The sequence below is a fragment of the Arachis hypogaea genome, chromosome 18 (genome assembly GCF_003086295.3).
Source record: "Arachis hypogaea cultivar Tifrunner chromosome 18, arahy.Tifrunner.gnm2.J5K5, whole genome shotgun sequence".
Classification (NCBI taxonomy): Eukaryota; Viridiplantae; Streptophyta; class Magnoliopsida; order Fabales; family Fabaceae; genus Arachis; species Arachis hypogaea.
In genome coordinates, this window is record NC_092053.1 from 5,501,318 (window position 1) to 5,518,302 (window position 16,985).

Below are 16,985 nucleotides of genomic sequence, written 5' to 3' on the forward strand. Positions count from 1 at the left end.
TAATTTGATTTACCAAATATAAATGCTACAACTTTTAAACAATTATCTTTTAAAAATTAACTTTTATAAACTACTTTTAAAATATAAAAATTTTACCAAACTAAATTTTAGATCTTGATTAAAAAAAGATGATCATAATGTTCTTATTAACCCCTACTACGCTCCTGTTTACCCTCTCGCATTTGTTCACTCATGTATCACTAGAATTAATTCTAGAAATTATTCACATTGATTTATTATGCACCAAAGTACATTTAATTTTAATATATCAAATATTTTTTTTTTTGGATATTATTATCCCATAAGGTGTTGATATTCACGTTTAGAAAAAGGTATTGATATTTTATTAAAATAATACTTATTAAATTTAAAATTATACATTGAATTTAACATGAATGCTTTGTTAGTATAAACTTAATTAGGTGATTAATTAATTATATTTGACCACATTAAAGAACAAATTCTTATAAAACTGAAAAATTTATGCGTATAACATGATTCACTAATTATATCCAATAAAAAAATTTTCTAAGACTTAAATTCAATATTTTTTAATTAAATTATAAATTACTTGTCATCTCAATTAATTTTATTTTTTTATTATTTTTATACACATTTAATATATAAGAGAGTGAGTAAATAAATATATTAATAGTTGTTGATATGCTAGTGTTTATAATAGTGATATATCTAAATTAATTTCACTAATAATATAAAAATATTTTACACTTGCAATAAAATTAAAACCCCCATGCCAATTTGTTTATTTTTTTTTTAAAAGTCCACATTGATTATTTGACATTAAATAGAGTCATGCAATTGTTATGACAATTATAATACTTAGTATTTTCATTTCTGTTTTATAAAATAGAAAATATTTCAAATGCACCGACTGATATTTCAGTTATTTTAACTATTAATTTCAATTAATATATATTATATATTTTTTATAATTCAGATCAACGGTTAAAATAGGTTAAAATAACTTGAACACTGTATTCCTGATGCACTTGAAATGTTTCGTATAAAATATTATTGGAACCTTAATTTACACACAACACAACCGCTACTGCTTTTGGTGTCGTGATCCCAGCGTCACTTTCAACTTCCACAAAAACTGTTTTGTTTATTCAAAGTTCGCTCCTTTCCTCAATTTCCTCCATTTCTATGAAGTACCCTCTCTTTGTAGTTTGTACCATGGTGGGCATGCACTCTTAACACTTATATGCGGTTTTTTTGAGAGATTTTATTTTTTCCCTGAGCTGTAAAGACACATTGTTTGTGTTGTTGCCTTCACGTCCCTCTCTCTCTCTCTCTCTCTCTCTCCTGTTCTGTGGTGCTCTCTTCGTTCATTCTTAACTTTTTGCTTTTTCCCCTTTTATTTCTTAATTTGGTACTTTTGAAGTAAGAAGTAACGGTTAGGGGGGAAAATGTTGTTGGGTTGGTAGAGTTAGAAGAAGGAAAGGAAAAAAAGAAAGGTTTTTGCTTCCTTCAGCCATGGCTCCAGCTGGGAAGCTTTCTGGGTTTCAAAGAGAAGGCGATGAATGGTATTGTTCCTCTCTAAAGTTTCTCTTTTGATTTTGAAGTTCATTTTTTAATGAATAGTACTACTGGAATTTATGGCCTTTATGAATTGCATGATCGTGTTGACAATCCTATCATGGGTTGAATTTTTGCTTTTTGGTTTGGTTGTGCGGTGTGGAAATGATGAGAAAATGACATGTTCTGTTCCCTACTGATTGTGGAGTCCATGTCATACATGCATTTGTGTGTGTGGTTTTCAAAATAGGTGTTTGATGTGATACTCTGTGGTTTTCTGGTTTTCTTAGGTTCTGCAATGCTGGACTTCCAAGTGATATTGCTGTTTCAATCGATGGAGTCACTTTCCATCTCCATAAGGTACATGCTTTCCTTTCCTTTCCTTTGAGAATTGATCTCTTCTATTCCATTAGTCTCTATCATAGATGGATTGTAACAGTTGTTGTTGTTGAGCCCCTCTTTTTTTTTTCTTTTGTGGTTCTGGATTATCCTCATGTTTCTTCACTCTGGTCCAATTCCAATTCCAATCTAATTGGTGCGATCCTGCTTTGTGGCTCATGCTTTTTGCTGTTAATTCGTTCCACCTGTATTGTTTAAGTGCAAAATATGCGTCCCTCTTTAAGTAAAGGAGTCATATTAGGCTCACTAGGGAGATGCAACCTGTTGTGGAGAGCATACCTTTTATGTCTTGAAATTTACTATGATATGACATTATGGATCTTCCTATGCGAGGAAATAGAAAACCACTTGTGTGTTCCCAAAGTTTCTGGCTCTGTTGTGGTTGGTTTATTTGACATTCTAGGCCTTAGTATTGAGATTCCTATAGCATAACTTGAGACAAGGCTTATTTTTATGGTATTTGTAATGTAAAGCAACTTTTTTGTGCTGTTAAATTGGAGTTTGAGTAACATATACAATGGAACTGCAGTTTCCTCTTATATCGAAATGTGGCAAAATTGCTCGAGCGAATGAAGAGTCCCTGAACAAGAATGGGAAGACTATGAACATGGTGCTGGAAGAATTTCCTGGTGGTCCTGACACTTTCTTAATTGTAGCTAAATTCTGTTATGGCCTCCGTGTAGAACTGTCGGCCAGAAATGTAGTATTGGTTTATTGTGCTGCAGACTATCTTGAAATGACAGATGAATTCGGAGAAGATAACCTGTTGCCGAAATCAGAGTGTTTTTTCCATAAAAACATACTTCGCAACTGGAAAGATTGTATTTTGGCTCTTCAAAATTCCGAGCTTGCTCTAGTCAGGGCTGAAAAGCTTCACCTAGTGAGTAAGTGTATGAATGCTCTATCTATGATGGTATGTACAGATCCGAGTTTGTTTGGTTGGCCTATGATGATGTATGGGAGTTTTCAGAGCCCCGGCGGAAGCATTCTGTGGAATGGTATAAATACTGGTGCTAGGATTCGGAGCTCGGAATCTGATTGGTGGTTTGAAGACATCTCTTATCTCAGTGTGAGTTTGTTTGAGAGGCTTATTAACACAATGCGGGCAAGAGGTATTAGGCCTGAAAACCTGGCAGGTGCCATAATGTACTATTCTAGAAAGTACTTGCCAGGGCTGGGCCGGTGGCGTGCCGGACAAGGTGGGAAAACTAGAAGCGTTGCGAGTTTTAGCTTGACACCTGCTACTGTTGATCAGAAGGCTTTGTTGGAAAGCATTGAGAAACTTCTTCCTGAAAAGAAGGGAAGATCCTTTTGTCAATTCCTACTGGGGCTTCTTCGCGTGGCTTTGATATTGAATGTTGATCAAGCATGCATAGATTCTTTAGAGAGGAGAATAGGGATGCAATTGGAACTGGCAACACTAGATAATCTTCTTATTCCTACGTACTCAGATTCTGATACATTATATAATACAGATTGTATTGATCGAATTGTCCACCATTTTGTGTCTAAAGAATCAAATTTAACTGGTTTTTCACCTTCATCAACTGACCTACAAGAATCACCATCTGAATCGTTGAGGAAAGTTGCAAAGTTGATAGATAGCTATCTTGCAGAAATTGCTTCTGATGTTAACTTAAAACCTGGAAAGATACGCACTCTCGTAGAGGCCCTCCCCCAGCCATCAAGATCATTACATGATGGACTATACAGGGCACTCGACATTTATTTCAAGGTTTGATTCGCGAGCTGCACTTTTAACAAATATGCTTACTTGTAGCCGTAGATTATTAGTCCAGCTCTGAGAAATGCTTGTGATATTTTGCAGGCGCATCCTTGGCTATCCGATAAAGATAAGGAAGAACTATGCAACATCATTGACTACCAGAAACTCTCGATCCATGCTTGTGCTCATGCATCCCAAAATGATAGGTTACCCCTCAGAGTTGTTCTTCAAGTGTTGTTCTTTGAACAGCTACATTTGCGAACGGCATTAGCTGGATGTCTCAATACATTAGATGGTGAAAATCATGAAACTGCTCCGGCAGCTTGTGTTCCTGCAATTGCATTGGGAGAAATGGCAGGTGAAATAGTACAGAGGGATGGATGGGTGACTGTAGCGCGCGAAAACCAGGTTCTAAAGGTGGATATGGATAAGATGAGTTCTAGAGTTGGAGCGCTTGAAGAAGAATTCAGCAAAATAAAGCATGAAATGAAAACCACAGCAAAACCTCGCAATTCGCTTAGTTCTCCGCGATTCATTTCAAGAAAGCTTGGGTGTAAGCTTATTCCAAGACTCTCGGATGCTCAACCAGAATCCCTTAACCGGTGTAGATCCACTCCAAGAGCATCAACTGAAAAGGCACGTCTGTCTCATAGGTCGAGACATGCAGAAAGTGTTTCTTGAGCACCAAGAAACTGGATTTCCTATGTTTATAAATACAAAGATTGTGTTGTGTTGTGTTGTGTTGTGTAGTGTGTGATATTTGACATTTTTTGTGCGAGGGAAAGGGAAGGAAAATGTTTTAACACATTGTGCATTGACAAAGTAGGGATATACATGAACATTTTCCATGTCTTTCCCTCGGGTAAAGTTGGTTGTACATTCATAGAAGCAATTTCACAAAGTTGTCTGGTTTGGTTTTTTGGTGGTATAGAAGAGAGTTCATGCATGATGTATTTATCCACACAGTTTCTGTTTCCTTTTCTTTAAAAAAATAGAAAACATTTGTGAAGGTCATTAGTGTCATCAAAGAAAGAGTGACAGATTAGATATCAGAAATGGAATGAACATCATTTGAAACTTGAGAGTGACATTTAACAAGAGCTATTATTACTTGTGAATTGTCATGGTGGTTGTTGATACAGCATGGTTTCTTTCACAAATGACATAAGTTGTTGACATTTGTCCTGTTTCACTTATTCAATATATGCTAATTCTTTATGATTTGTCAAGTCAAGACTTGTTGAAATTTGAAGCTCTCTGTTTGGTTGAATTGAAATTTATTGAATAGCAGGCAGTCCTTTAATATCCACTTTACTTTTTTCCTTATCTTCAATTTTATCTAAATGATAATATTTAAATTATTGTTTTAATCTCTAATATTTAGTAAAGTCTTAATTTTTTAGTTAATGTCTAAAAGATCATATTTTTGTTACAAAAGATTTCAAATGGGCTTAATATTATCATTTCGCTAAATCCAGGAAGACATATTTAACAACTTTGGTAACATGTATAATGACAATGCAATTAGTTAAACAATTATTGTCAATTTATTCATTATCAACTTACTTATTAAAGTCATTATCACTATGTTAGGCAGCCTATCATCGACCTACTAGATTCTAATATCTTTTAAATAAACAATATTAACTTTTTTTAATCTCTCAATTTAAATATTTTCATAGGAAAAAATAATAGTAATATAGTTTTACAAGCAGAATATTCGCCAGCAACGTCGCTTTGGCCGAGTGGTTAAGGCGTGTGCCTGCTAAGTACATGGGGTTTCCCCGCGAGAGTTCGAATCTCTCAGGCGACGGTTTAACTTTTTCTTTCTCTTTATTTCCTTCCTGAATCTCTTGACTAGTTTTTTTTTTTTTTTGGTCAGTGAATCTCTTGACTAGTTGACTCCTCCGTTGACTCATTGTCTTTTCTCAGCCCAATTTAAAAGCCCATTTCCGGTTTTTTTTTTCTTTCTCGTTCTTTCTGAAATCAACATTTCTTTCTCTGCTGCCGGGTGCCGGCCCTCACCTTCTTCAAGCATGGCAGCACTTTCTTCAACCTTCGCCATCTCCAACAGCAACGACAACCAAACATGGCACCACTACATTCATTGCAACAAAATCCCTTCTTTCGAATGCAACAACACTCTTCCTATTCTCCGCAAAACCCTCTCTTTCAGGATCCACTGCACTGCCCCTGAGCCTCTCGGTTATTCAGTAGCTCCTTTGGAACGCACCACATTCGATGATCCTCCTAAGACCGAGATTGGCGGAGGTGATGGCGGTGATGGTGGAGGACGTGGCGGCGGCGGCGGCGGCGGTGGTGATAGCGGTGGAGAAGCAGGAGGGAACGATGGAGATGAAGAGTTCGGGGCTCTGTTGAATTTCGAAGCGGTTATGAAGGAAGCGGAATCTCGTGGTGTGAAGCTTCCTTCGGATATGGTGGAGGCAGCGAAGACCACCGGCATTCGAGAAATGTTCCTCCAACGTTACTTGGATTTACAGGTAGGTTTCTTTCAAAGTTTGAATTTTTAGGGAGGGAAATAAAAGAGTTGTTTCAGTGGCTAAGTTCGATTTTGGTGTTGTGTTGCAGGGTTCGGCTTGGCCACTATCGTTTATGATGAAGCACTGTTCTATTCTGAGAAACCGAATGCTTGCTGATCCTTCTTTTCTATTTAAAGTTGGAATAGAGGTTTGTTTCAAAATCAATGTGTTACTTTTTCCCTCTTGATATAGATGTAATGGGCTGGCTTACACAAAAGGAAAATGGTTATGGTTATGATATGGAATTGAGAAGCGGTGTTAGCTTTTATAAATTACAACTAATGGTGTTATTGATTTGCCAAGTTCAGGTTTTGATAGACACTTGTTGTGCAACCTATGCTGAGTATAAGCAAAGAGGCAAAGACTTTTGGGCTGAGAAAGAGTTGGTTGCTGCCGATGTTCTGGTTGGAGATGTTGTTGACATTGCTTTGGTGACCTTGTTAGCACCCTATGCTCGAATCGGGAAGCTTTCTGTGTCCAAAGGTTTGCTTGGACACATTCAACATGCTTGTGCAGCTCTTCCCAGCAGGTTAGTGTCTGGTTGTAAGCCTCAATTATTTTCCAGGCATCTCCACTATGGATTTATTGATATTTTCGTTGTGGTAACTGATTATTTTGGTATCAACTATGTGTACTACGTCTAAGAGCCAACTTGTTGGTGAATTTTCATATTTCTCTTGTACACTTTATTGCTGAACAACCAGATAAACAATTCTCAAAAGGAATGAAAAGTTGAAAATTTTGATTGGTTCAATAGTGCTGTGATTTATGTTAGGTTTAGTTAACCATTTCTTCTGTGAAATATATATGGAGGCTGGTATGAATTAGTAAACAGTAATTCTAATTCAAATTTGTGACAATTGTAGTACAGCAAACAATGAATAAGGGTTTTCCCTCCTTTATTCATGCCAAGCTTTTTCGTTTGGTTGGCTTTTATAAACCTATGGAACTGAAATCTCATGCTTGCATGCAGTGTATTTGAAGCTCAAAGGCCGGGATGTAAATTCACTGTGATGCAGCGCGTTGCCACATACTTCTACAAGGTACCACATATTTGGAAGCTTTGCATGATAAATTACTCTTTAGCTGCATGAAAGAATCTAACCAGTAGAAGCAATCTTTGTTTGTATGTCATTTAATTCTTTGTTTCACTTAAGTTTAGTTTCTAGTAGCAGATCATTAGTTAATACTATGAGTTCCTGACATTCTGTATTCAGGGTGCATTGTACGGATCCGTTGGCTTTGGATGTGGTATTATCGGTCAAGGATTTGCAAATATGCTCATGAATGCTAAAAGGTATAAATGTCTACTCAGGATATTGTATAAAACATAAATGTTTTGTTGCATGCAGTTCACAAATTCAATTCTTTTCTTTTGTAATCATAAAAAGCTTGAAATATGAATCTCTCTCTCTCTCTCTCTCTCTGAAATATCTGTTCTTGTAGATTATCAACGGGTTTTTCTTTATGTAAAACAGGAGCATTAGGAAATCTGAAGAGGACATACCTGTACCCCCACTTCTGCCAAGTGCTGCTCTTTGGGGTATGTCTTGTTCTATTTTTTCAGTTTCTGTGTCTATACTGTTTCACGTTTTCTTCCGAGGGTTCTGTTTTAGAATATGCATTCTGATTAATGCTCTTGATTAAGGATGGAGAATATAAGCAGTAGACTTTCTTGGTGTAGATATAAGCAGAAGACTTAATTTCAAAATGGCAATGAAATTAGAGTTACACATTAAATGTTGTTTCAACATCTTTTATCTATTTAACATTTGAATTTGGTAATTGTCTTGTTATTGTTGCATAAATTTCACATTTGAATCTAATGCATTTGCATTTGTTCATGTATGCGTCTTTGTTCTTAGTTTCTTATTATTGATGGAAGGGAGGAAAGCAAGGAAACACAGGCTACCATTGCTTGTGCTAAATGACATAGAATGAAAAATTAAGAAAAAGGGTTGCTTGGGTGCACAGGCATCCCTCGTCACACAGGGTCTTGTAGAAAGACTACACCTAGATAGTGTAATGTCGGCAGCCTAACTGATCGATGCATCAGTAGCCGATTCTACAGCTTGAACTTGTGACCCTGAGGTTACACGGAGACAATTCAATCCTTGCTTTAAGGTTTCCCTTTATATAGAATAAAAAAATAGCTGAGGACAAAATACAATAGGCTCATAGTTAAATTCTATTGGCCTCCATTGAAGTTGGGTGATATTCCGCACCAGTATTATTTGTCATACTTATATAATTGCATTAGCTAGATAAGGTCAACATTAAGTTTTTACAAAACTAAGGTGTAGAGTTTAGCATAGTATTCTATAAATCCAACGATATCGAGTGTAATATTGTCTAATTTTTGGAGAGGTCATTGCAATTATTATTTACATTTGCTTAATTTGTTTCCCCTCTATCAGGTTTCTTCCTTGCCGTGTCATCCAACACCCGGTACCAAATCATTAATGGAATGGAGCAGCTTGTTGAAGCCTCTCCTTTGGCAAAGAAGGCCCCGGTCGTTGCAATGGCTTTCACGGTAGGTGTGAGATTTGGCAATAACATCTATGGCGGCATGCAGTTTGTAGATTGGGCCAAACGGAGTGGCATACAATGAGTGGCCCCTTAATTATCTCAAATTTCCACCCCATTTTTTTAAGGTTTTCTTGTCCGGCTGTCCCTGGCTGAAAGGGTTCCCACTCAACTTGAGTAGTAATGAAGTTCCCTCAATGTTTTTCACTCTTGAATCTTTTGGGGCATCCCTTGATTGAAAGGGCAAGTCTTCCCTAAAATCCAAACACTTAGAAATTGTTTCTTGAGTATCAAGAAACCAGAGTTCCTCTGTATGTAGAAATGCATAGCATATAGTTTTTAAGCTCTTTTGGTACACGGGGGAAAGGGAAGGAGAATGTTTATCAATATTAGTAATACAGTGTATTTTTATTTCACAAGTTTGCATATGCGAACACTAGGCTTATATATTACTGCTATTAGCCTATCATAGTTTTATTTGATCAAATAATTTCATTATAAACTAGCACAATATAACATTAGAGTAACAATGATTCATGGATTTGTCTATGGTGGGAAACTAGTAGCTAAACCTTAAAAGACCAAATAAAAATATTCCATTTTAGTGCTTAAGATTAATTCCGTACACATAAATTTAATTTTTTTCTTAACAAATTATAATAATATATATGAATTGTTAATCATTTATAAAACTTTGATTTTACTTTTTTACCCTGAATTTTTTGTCAATATCTTTTTTGCTTATTCTATTTTCCACTTTTACTCCCTTCTGCATAATGCAACTGGATAATAGAATAAATCCTTGTTTTTTTTTCTTTGCAATAGAGAACTAAAGCTAGTGATTTTCTCCATTGAAACACAAAAAAAAAAAAAAAAAATCAAGAACCAAAGCAAACAGTGGCTTTGATTCGTCAAAGTTGGTAGAATATCATGAAAATGGTTTGAATTGCTGTCTTGACGTGGGTAAGAAGGAGTCAATAAAAATCAAGACGTAGAGTTCACATACCTTGAGTAAGAGTTGCTGCGATGGCCATTATTGTTATCAAGAGACGTTTACTCCAATTGCTAAACTCAATTCTGTATTAATTCTTTTATCTTTTGTTGCGAGTTTTAATTGGCCTTTACGTCAATTGAATGTAAAGAATGCTTTTCTGAATGGGGAGAGAGAAGAAGAAGTATTTATAAAATTTTCACTTGAATTTGAGATTGAATTAGAGAGGAATAAAGTGTACAAACTAAAAAAATCTCTCTATGGATTGAAACAATTCCCGAGAGCTTAGTTTGAACGACTTGGAATGGTAGTAAAGGAACTTGGTTATATTCAAAACCAAGCTGATCATACGCTTTTCTATAAACATATAGCAGCTAATAAAACTGTTATCTTAATTGTATATGTGGGTGATATTATTCTGACAGGTAATGATATTTTGGAACTAAAAGATTTAAAGGAAAAACTTGCCAAATCATTTGAAATCAAAGAATTTGACTCATTAAAATACTTCTTTAGAATTGAATCGCAAGATTTAAGAAAGACATTTTTATGAACCAACGAAAGTATATCCTAAATCTTTTGAAAGATATGGGATTACTTAGTTGTAAAGTTGATGAAACATCTATAGATGCTAACTTAAAATTGAAACCAGCCAAACCAAAAAATGTAATGGACAAAGGTAGATATCAACAATTAGTGAAGAGGCTAATCTATTTATCCTATATACGCCCGGATATAGCTGTGAGTATAATAAGTCAGTTTATATATTTACCTAGTCGAGAACACATAGATACTGTCGTTAGAATCTTAAAGTACTTGAAGGGGTCGCCTAAAAAAAAGTACTCTACAAAAATCATAGACATCTTCAAGTAGAAGCCTATACAGATGAGGTTGAGATGGAAATGTCGTGGATAAAAAGTCTAACATGTGTATTTTTGTTAAAGAAAATCTGGTTAATTAAAAGAGTAAAAAATAGAATGTTGTGATACGAATTAATGCAAAAACTGAATTTAGAACAGTTTATAGAATATGTGAAGCACTATGGATAGAAAAATTCTTATAAGAACTAAAAATTTTCATTTCTCCACTAATAAAATTATACTGTGTCAATAAATCTGTCATTTTTATTGTTTATAATCCAATTTTACACGACAGAATTAAACATATTGAAGTTAACAAATATTTTATATAAAAAAAATTGAGAGAGAATAGATTTATATCTCATATTTCAACTACAAAATAATTAACAGATATTTTAATTAAAAGATTACCTAAAAAGATCTTTAATAGCATAATAAATAAGCTGTTAATAAAGAATATCTTCGACTTCAAGTCAACTTAAGAAAAAATGTTAACTCGATCAAATCAAAATCACATTCTTTATTTCTTTCATGAATCTTTTCTTGGAATAGAATTAGACAATTAGCTATAATATTCTTTCCTCTTATTCTCTTTCACCGTTCTTCTTCACCTTTTAAGCCTCACATGGTGGTTAGAGCACTGAACTTCCTCTTCCATTCATGCCCTCCTCCTCTCCGCTTCTCCTCCTCCTTCTGTTGCTCCCCCGCCTTCCTCCCTCCGCAGCCTCTCTCCTCCGATTATGGCGGCCGCAGGATGCCGTTTTGCGTAGCACAAAAGGCGTCCGGGGACGTGTTTGGGAGCATAATCGATGTGCCTCTTCATTTTCCGTCCATCCAAACACGCCCCATTTTGTTCATAATATGGTTGACCTTAACTCCAAACTGAAGCAACTTGTGAAACGTTGTCAACTGCATAAAGCAAGGCACGTGTTTGATAAAATGCCTTACAGAGATGAGGTTTCATGGACCACGATAATAGCTGGTTATGTCAATTCTTCAGACCCGTTTGAAGCGTTGATCTTGTTCTTAAATTTATGGATCCAGCCTGGTCTTCAAAAAGACCAGTTTATGATTAGTGTTGCACTCAAGGCTTGTGCTCTTGGCATGAATATATATTTTGGGGAATCATTGCATGGATTTTCTGTGAAGTCAAGTTTGGTAGACTCGGTATTTGTCAGCAGTTCACTAGTGGACATGTACATGAAAGTAGGCAAAGTAGAGCAAGGTTGCAGAGTCTTCGAAGAAATGGAAACCCGAAACGTGGTATCGTGGACGTCCATTATTGCGGGGCTTGTTCATGGTGGTTATAGTATAGAGGGATTATTGTATTTCTCTGAAATGTGGAGATCAAAAGTGGGTTGTGATTCATATGCATTCGCCATCGCTTTGAAAGCATCTGCTGATTCAAATTCTTTAGATTGTGGGAAAGCTATTCACACACAAACAATAAAACAAGGGTTTGATGAGAGCTTGTTTGTGATTAACACTCTTGCTTCCATGTATAATAAATGTGGAAAACCAGGTTATGTCACGAGATTGTTCAAAAAAATGAGGATGCCAGATGTAGTTTCATGGACAACCCTTATTACAACATATGTGCAGACGGGAGAAGAAGAGAATGCAGTGGATGCATTTAGAAGGATGAGAAAATCAGGGGTTAGTGCCAATCAATACACTTTTGCAGCAGTCATTTCTGCATGTGCGAATCTTGCTGTTAAAGAATGGGGCCAGCAGATACATGGCCATGTATTGCGTCTAGGTCTGGTGGATGCCTTGTCAGTGTCGAATTCCCTCATTACACTTTATTCGAAATGTGGGATGTTAACTTTGGCTTCAATGGTGTTTTGTAGTATGGCTAGAAAAGATATTATTTCTTGGAGCACTATAATTGCAGTTTATTCTCAAGCAGGTTATGCAAAAGAAGCTTTTGACTATCTATCATGGATGAGAAGGGAAGGGCCAAAACCGAATGAATTTGCTCTTGCTAGCTTGCTTAGTGTGAGTGGAAGCATGGCGCTTCTTGAGCCTGGGAAGCAGGTGCATGCTCATGTCCTATGCATTGGCCTGGATCATGAAGCAATGGTTCATAGTGCACTAATTAGTATGTATTCAAAATGTGGGAGTCTAAAAGAAGCTTCTAAAGTATTTGATGGGACTAAAACTAATGACATTATATCATGGACAGCCATGATCAATGGGTATGCTGAACATGGATCCAGCCAAAAGGCAATTCATTTATTCGAGAAGATTCCTAGTATTGGTTTAAAACCGGACTATGTGACTTTCATTGGGGTTTTGACAGCTTGTAGCCATGCTGGATTGGTTGATCAAGGTTTCCACTACTTTATGTCAATGACTGACGAGTACCGGATCAGTCCTTCAAAAGAGCACTATGGTTGCATGATTGATCTTCTATGCAGAGCAGGAAGATTGAGTGAAGCTGAGCTTATGATACGAAGCATGCCTTTTCGTAGTGATGATGTTGTGTGGTCTACCTTACTTAGAGCATGTAGGGTTCATGGGGACGTTGACAGAGGAAGACGAACAGCAGAAAGAATACTTTCTTTGGATCCGAATAGTGCAGGAACTCACATCACCCTGGCTAACATATATGCTGCCAAGGGGAGATGGGAGGAAGTTGCACACATAAGGAAGCTAATGAAGTCAAAGGGGGTAATAAAAGAGCCAGGTTGGTCTTGGATAAATGTCAATGATCACTTGCATTCATTTGTTTCTGCGGATCAGTCTCATCCGCAGAGCGAAGATATCATAACCATTTTAAAACTACTAAGTTCAAGAAGAGGAGATTCTTTGCTGGAAACATGTTCAAGTGAAGATGTTGAAGATTAGCAACAGGCTAAATTTTCTATCATTGTGCTTGTGCTACAATTACAATTTTTCCATTAGCATTCATTACGTTACATAGATTTCAAATGATTGTTGGGAATTGGTTGCCTAACTGCAATCACTTGAACACTCAAAATCCAGCGTATACCAGGTTCGTATGGAATTTGAAACTGAGACATCATTTAAATGGCTTCAAAGATATTTTTTAAAGGATGAAAGAAATTAATCAAGAGGTAATTTTTCATTGATGAAAACAGCATATGATTTCCATCTTCCTGTAAATATTAGTTTTGCTTCTTGTGAATTTATGCATTCTTTTTAATTGTACAGTACCCTTAGAGATCACTCGCTGTGAAATTTATTGTTGAATAACTTGGCTAGTGATTCATAATTTAAAAAAAAAATGTTCTACCCATGTGTTACCATTTGCAGGAATACGATCGATACTGGAATAAAGCTTTACTAGTTAACTTTGCCTCAAGACCCTTCTTTTTTTGGCACAGGTATGCATTCCTTCATGCATTATTGATAAAATTAGCTTTCTATTGTTGGCATGGAATAAGTTTATGCATATAACGTCAGAAACCAATTTTTCTATTGATGCAATGAGTCTAGAAATTAACTAACGTGATTCGAGATATGCAGGGACTGGAGAGAATAGCAAAGTTGGCTTTTACACAAAACCGCATTCACAATTTTGAACTAATATTCCAATTAAGAATTCTATGGTGTCTACTACTTGGTATCTAAATTTTGTCTAATTTATCTTTTATAATAAATTTTAAATATTTAAAAATTATTTACTTTTATACTTTTTAAATTAAATATTGATTTTTAACCTTTTTTTAGCAAATTAGATACCACCTTTTAAGCATCATAGCAGTCACCTCCAATTTAATAAGAAATCTTTACGGAAAGAGTGGGTTGCCTCCTGGTATATATGAAGTTTGTGTGTTGTGGGTAAAAAATATAGTTCATCTAGGTTTATTTTGATGTGTACTAATTTTTTTTGTTTTATTTTTTTTCTTTTGCGAAATGAGCTCTGGAGCAACGGTTGAGTTGTCTTTGTGTAACCTCAAGGTCACAGGTTGATAATAGTGTTTTTCTGGATTATTTTTGTTTTATATATTGGATTGATAATAGTGTTTTTCTGGATTATGGATTGTTGGGATGTTTATCTCAAATGTGGCAGTGTTTAATCTGGGATACAGAAATTGGACTCTCCAATTTTTTAGAAGTATAAAAATCGGACTATTCGATTTCTAGAGTACAAAAATCGGACCCTCCAATTCTTCTTCAAAAAATTTAAAAAATTTGAGGTACCGAAATCAGACCCACTCACTCATTGTCACTACCTCATCGGCGCCGTATCCTGCACCGCGCTCGTTCAATAGCGTCGCCACCTCCTGCTCTACGCTTGTTCATCATCGTCGCGACCTCCTAATCAGTCTTCCTCGTTTTTGCCGCCTCCAGCAGAATTTGTCACCACCAGCAGCCGCTGCCTCCAGCAGCCTTTTCGCTGCTCATCGTTGCTGCTCTCGCAGCCTTGTCGCCACCGCCGCATCATTCTTTTCTTCTGTCATCACCACCTCTTGTTTGTCGTCACCTTTTGTACTAAGTCCCTTTCTCGGATTAGTTTCTTGAGTTTTTTCAATATTTGAGGGTTTAGGGTTTGTTCATTTGTTTGAAATTGGTAATCTTCTAAGTTTGTATTTTTGTTCAATTTTTTTTTTTTTTTTTTTGGTGACTATTTTTTTTTTTGTTCAATTGTTTGTGCAACTGTTGCTGAGTTTTTATTTAGAAATTTAGGATTTGTTCGAATCCTCTAAAACTTTTTCTGAACTTTGAATTGAAATTCAATAATTTTTTTGTGCAACCAGATTCAGATTTGAATTAAAAATTTAAAGATGGAATTTATCTAATTTTATATCTTATTAAATAATTTAATAGAAGAAATTATTATGCACTCTATTTTTAATTACGTGAACAATCATTAGCATTGCTAAAGACCATACTGTTATTTTTAGTTTTTTTGAGTTCCTTTTTTATTGTTAATTCTATAAGTGTGAAATTGTTTGATATTAGGTGCAACAATTAATCTAGTATTAAAGGATTTTGCTGGACATGGCATAGGAACACAAGGGGATGTTATGATGCTTGGGTGGAAGGGCAGTAAAGAAGAACGAGAAGAAGGATTGGATAGCTTTGTACCTTGTAACTATTTGGTTATATTATTATCAGATATACCTATACGTTAAGGTTAAGTACGATGTTGTCTTTTATGGTTTAGGTTGAAATTTTTTTTTGTCTTGAACATTTTCTTATATATAAAATCGTCTCTAAAGTTTAATGTAGTTTTAAAATTGTCCGTTTACAGACTTTATTCATACATAGTTGTAACTTAAATAAATTAGAAAATAAATAGTACTTATAATGTATTATACAAATAATAAAAATGTTAAAATAGTTTATAATTTAAAATAATTCTAAAATAAATATTATTGTAAAATAAATTAAACTATTTTTTATTTTATAATATTAAAAATTTATAATTATATAACATATAATATTAATAATATATATATTTGTTTATAGTAACAATATTTGGATAAAATACTCTACATAAATTACGGCACCAATTCATAATCAATGACATAAAGTTACGATGAAATGATGTCTATTCACATAATTTCTAGTTTCTTGGTATTGGTTCATGTGTGACTTCATGCACGCCATCAATTCCGCCAGAAATAATCAACAACAACAACAAAGTCTTGTCCTATTAGGTAGGGTCGACTACATGAATCAAATGACATCATTGAGCTTTATCATATATCATGTCTATAGAGAGACCGTTTACATGTAAATCTCATTTGACTACCTTATGGATGGTCTTCTTAGGTCTTCCTCTACCTTTTACCCCGTTGATCATCTTCCATCTCATTCACCCTGGGTGTTCTGTCGGTCTTCTTCTCACATGTCCGAACCACCTGACATGCGATTTTACCATTTTTTCTACAATAGATGCTACTCCAACTCTCTCTCTTATATCTTCATTCCTTATTCTATCCAATCATGTATAATCCCTCATCCATCTCAACATCCTCATCTCTGCCACACTTAGCTTAAGTTCGTGCTCCCCTTTGGCCGCCCAACACTCTGTACCATAAAGCATAGTCAGTCTGATAGCAGTGCGATAGAATTTACCGTTAAGTTTTAAATGCACTTTTTTGTCACATATAAAACCAGATACACTCCGTCATTTTGACCAACCTGCTTATATCATATTATTTACATCTTGTTCAATCTCTTCATTATCTTGTATGATGCACCCAAGATACTTAAAACTCTTAACTTTTCATAGGATATTATCTCCAATCTTCACCTCTATATTATGGTTTTTCCTTCGCAAGCCGAACTTACATTCCATATATTCCGTCTTGCTACGACTTTTGCACAGACCATACACTTCTAGAACTTCTCTCCATAATTCCAACGTCTTATTAGGTCTTTCCTTGACTCTCCCATAAGGACGATATCATCATACAGGCTCTTGG

General features: G+C 35.4%; 3 protein-coding genes and 1 non-coding gene across 6 annotated transcripts; all 4 read left to right on the forward strand.

Moving 5' to 3' along the window:
- Nucleotides 1–1,056: 1,056 nt before the first annotated feature.
- Nucleotides 1,057–4,893, forward strand: LOC112772507 (BTB/POZ domain-containing protein At3g44820). The gene is made up of 4 exons (XM_025817474.3): nt 1,057–1,547; nt 1,830–1,899; nt 2,468–3,673; nt 3,767–4,893. The coding sequence occupies exons 1-4, from the start codon at nt 1,498–1,500 to the stop codon at nt 4,343–4,345; spliced, it is 1,905 nt and encodes a 634-aa protein (XP_025673259.1). The 5' UTR covers nt 1,057–1,497; the 3' UTR covers nt 4,346–4,893.
- Nucleotides 4,894–5,395: 502 nt separating this feature from the next.
- On the forward strand, nt 5,396–5,477 carry TRNAS-GCU (transfer RNA serine (anticodon GCU)). The gene has a single exon. It is a non-coding gene; the product is annotated as a tRNA-Ser (tRNA).
- Nucleotides 5,478–5,625: 148 nt separating this feature from the next.
- On the forward strand, nt 5,626–9,182 carry LOC112771372 (protein RETICULATA-RELATED 1, chloroplastic). Its single transcript, XM_025816098.3, has 7 exons — nt 5,626–6,165; nt 6,254–6,352; nt 6,513–6,733; nt 7,178–7,247; nt 7,422–7,501; nt 7,683–7,747; nt 8,622–9,182. The coding sequence occupies exons 1-7, from the start codon at nt 5,701–5,703 to the stop codon at nt 8,813–8,815; spliced, it is 1,194 nt and encodes a 397-aa protein (XP_025671883.1). The 5' UTR covers nt 5,626–5,700; the 3' UTR covers nt 8,816–9,182.
- A 1,885-nt stretch (nt 9,183–11,067) lies between these two features.
- LOC112772944 (putative pentatricopeptide repeat-containing protein At3g47840) lies at nt 11,068–15,782 on the forward strand. 3 transcript variants are annotated; one of them, XM_072225689.1, is made up of 3 exons: nt 11,068–13,661; nt 13,861–13,931; nt 15,514–15,782. In XM_072225689.1, exon 1 carries the CDS (start codon nt 11,242–11,244, stop codon nt 13,429–13,431), a length of 2,190 nt encoding a protein of 729 aa, XP_072081790.1. In that variant the 5' UTR covers nt 11,068–11,241; the 3' UTR covers nt 13,432–13,661; nt 13,861–13,931; nt 15,514–15,782. The 3 variants fall into 3 exon arrangements, with proteins under 3 accessions (XP_072081790.1, XP_072081791.1, XP_025673753.1); XM_072225690.1 differs by having other exon boundaries at nt 11,068–13,579; XM_025817968.3 differs by having other exon boundaries at nt 11,068–13,931.
- The last annotated feature ends 1,203 nt before the right edge of the window (nt 15,783–16,985 follow it).

Bases quoted from the DNA above. Each gene is read 5' to 3' on its own strand.
- LOC112772507 (XM_025817474.3), top strand. From the start codon at position 1,498: ATGGCTCCAGCTGGGAAGCTTTCTGGGTTTCAAAGAGAAGGCGATGAA. The intron at 1,548-1,829 runs GTATTGTTCCTC...TGGTTTTCTTAG, and splicing joins CAAAGAGAAGGCGATGAATG to GTTCTGCAATGCTGGACTTC. The intron at 1,900-2,467 runs GTACATGCTTTC...ATGGAACTGCAG, and splicing joins TCACTTTCCATCTCCATAAG to TTTCCTCTTATATCGAAATG.
- LOC112771372 (XM_025816098.3), top strand. From the start codon at position 5,701: ATGGCAGCACTTTCTTCAACCTTCGCCATCTCCAACAGCAACGACAAC. The intron at 6,353-6,512 runs GTTTGTTTCAAA...TGCCAAGTTCAG, and splicing joins TATTTAAAGTTGGAATAGAG to GTTTTGATAGACACTTGTTG. The intron at 7,248-7,421 runs GTACCACATATT...TTCTGTATTCAG, and splicing joins TTGCCACATACTTCTACAAG to GGTGCATTGTACGGATCCGT.
- LOC112772944 (XM_025817968.3), top strand. From the start codon at position 11,242: ATGCCCTCCTCCTCTCCGCTTCTCCTCCTCCTTCTGTTGCTCCCCCGC.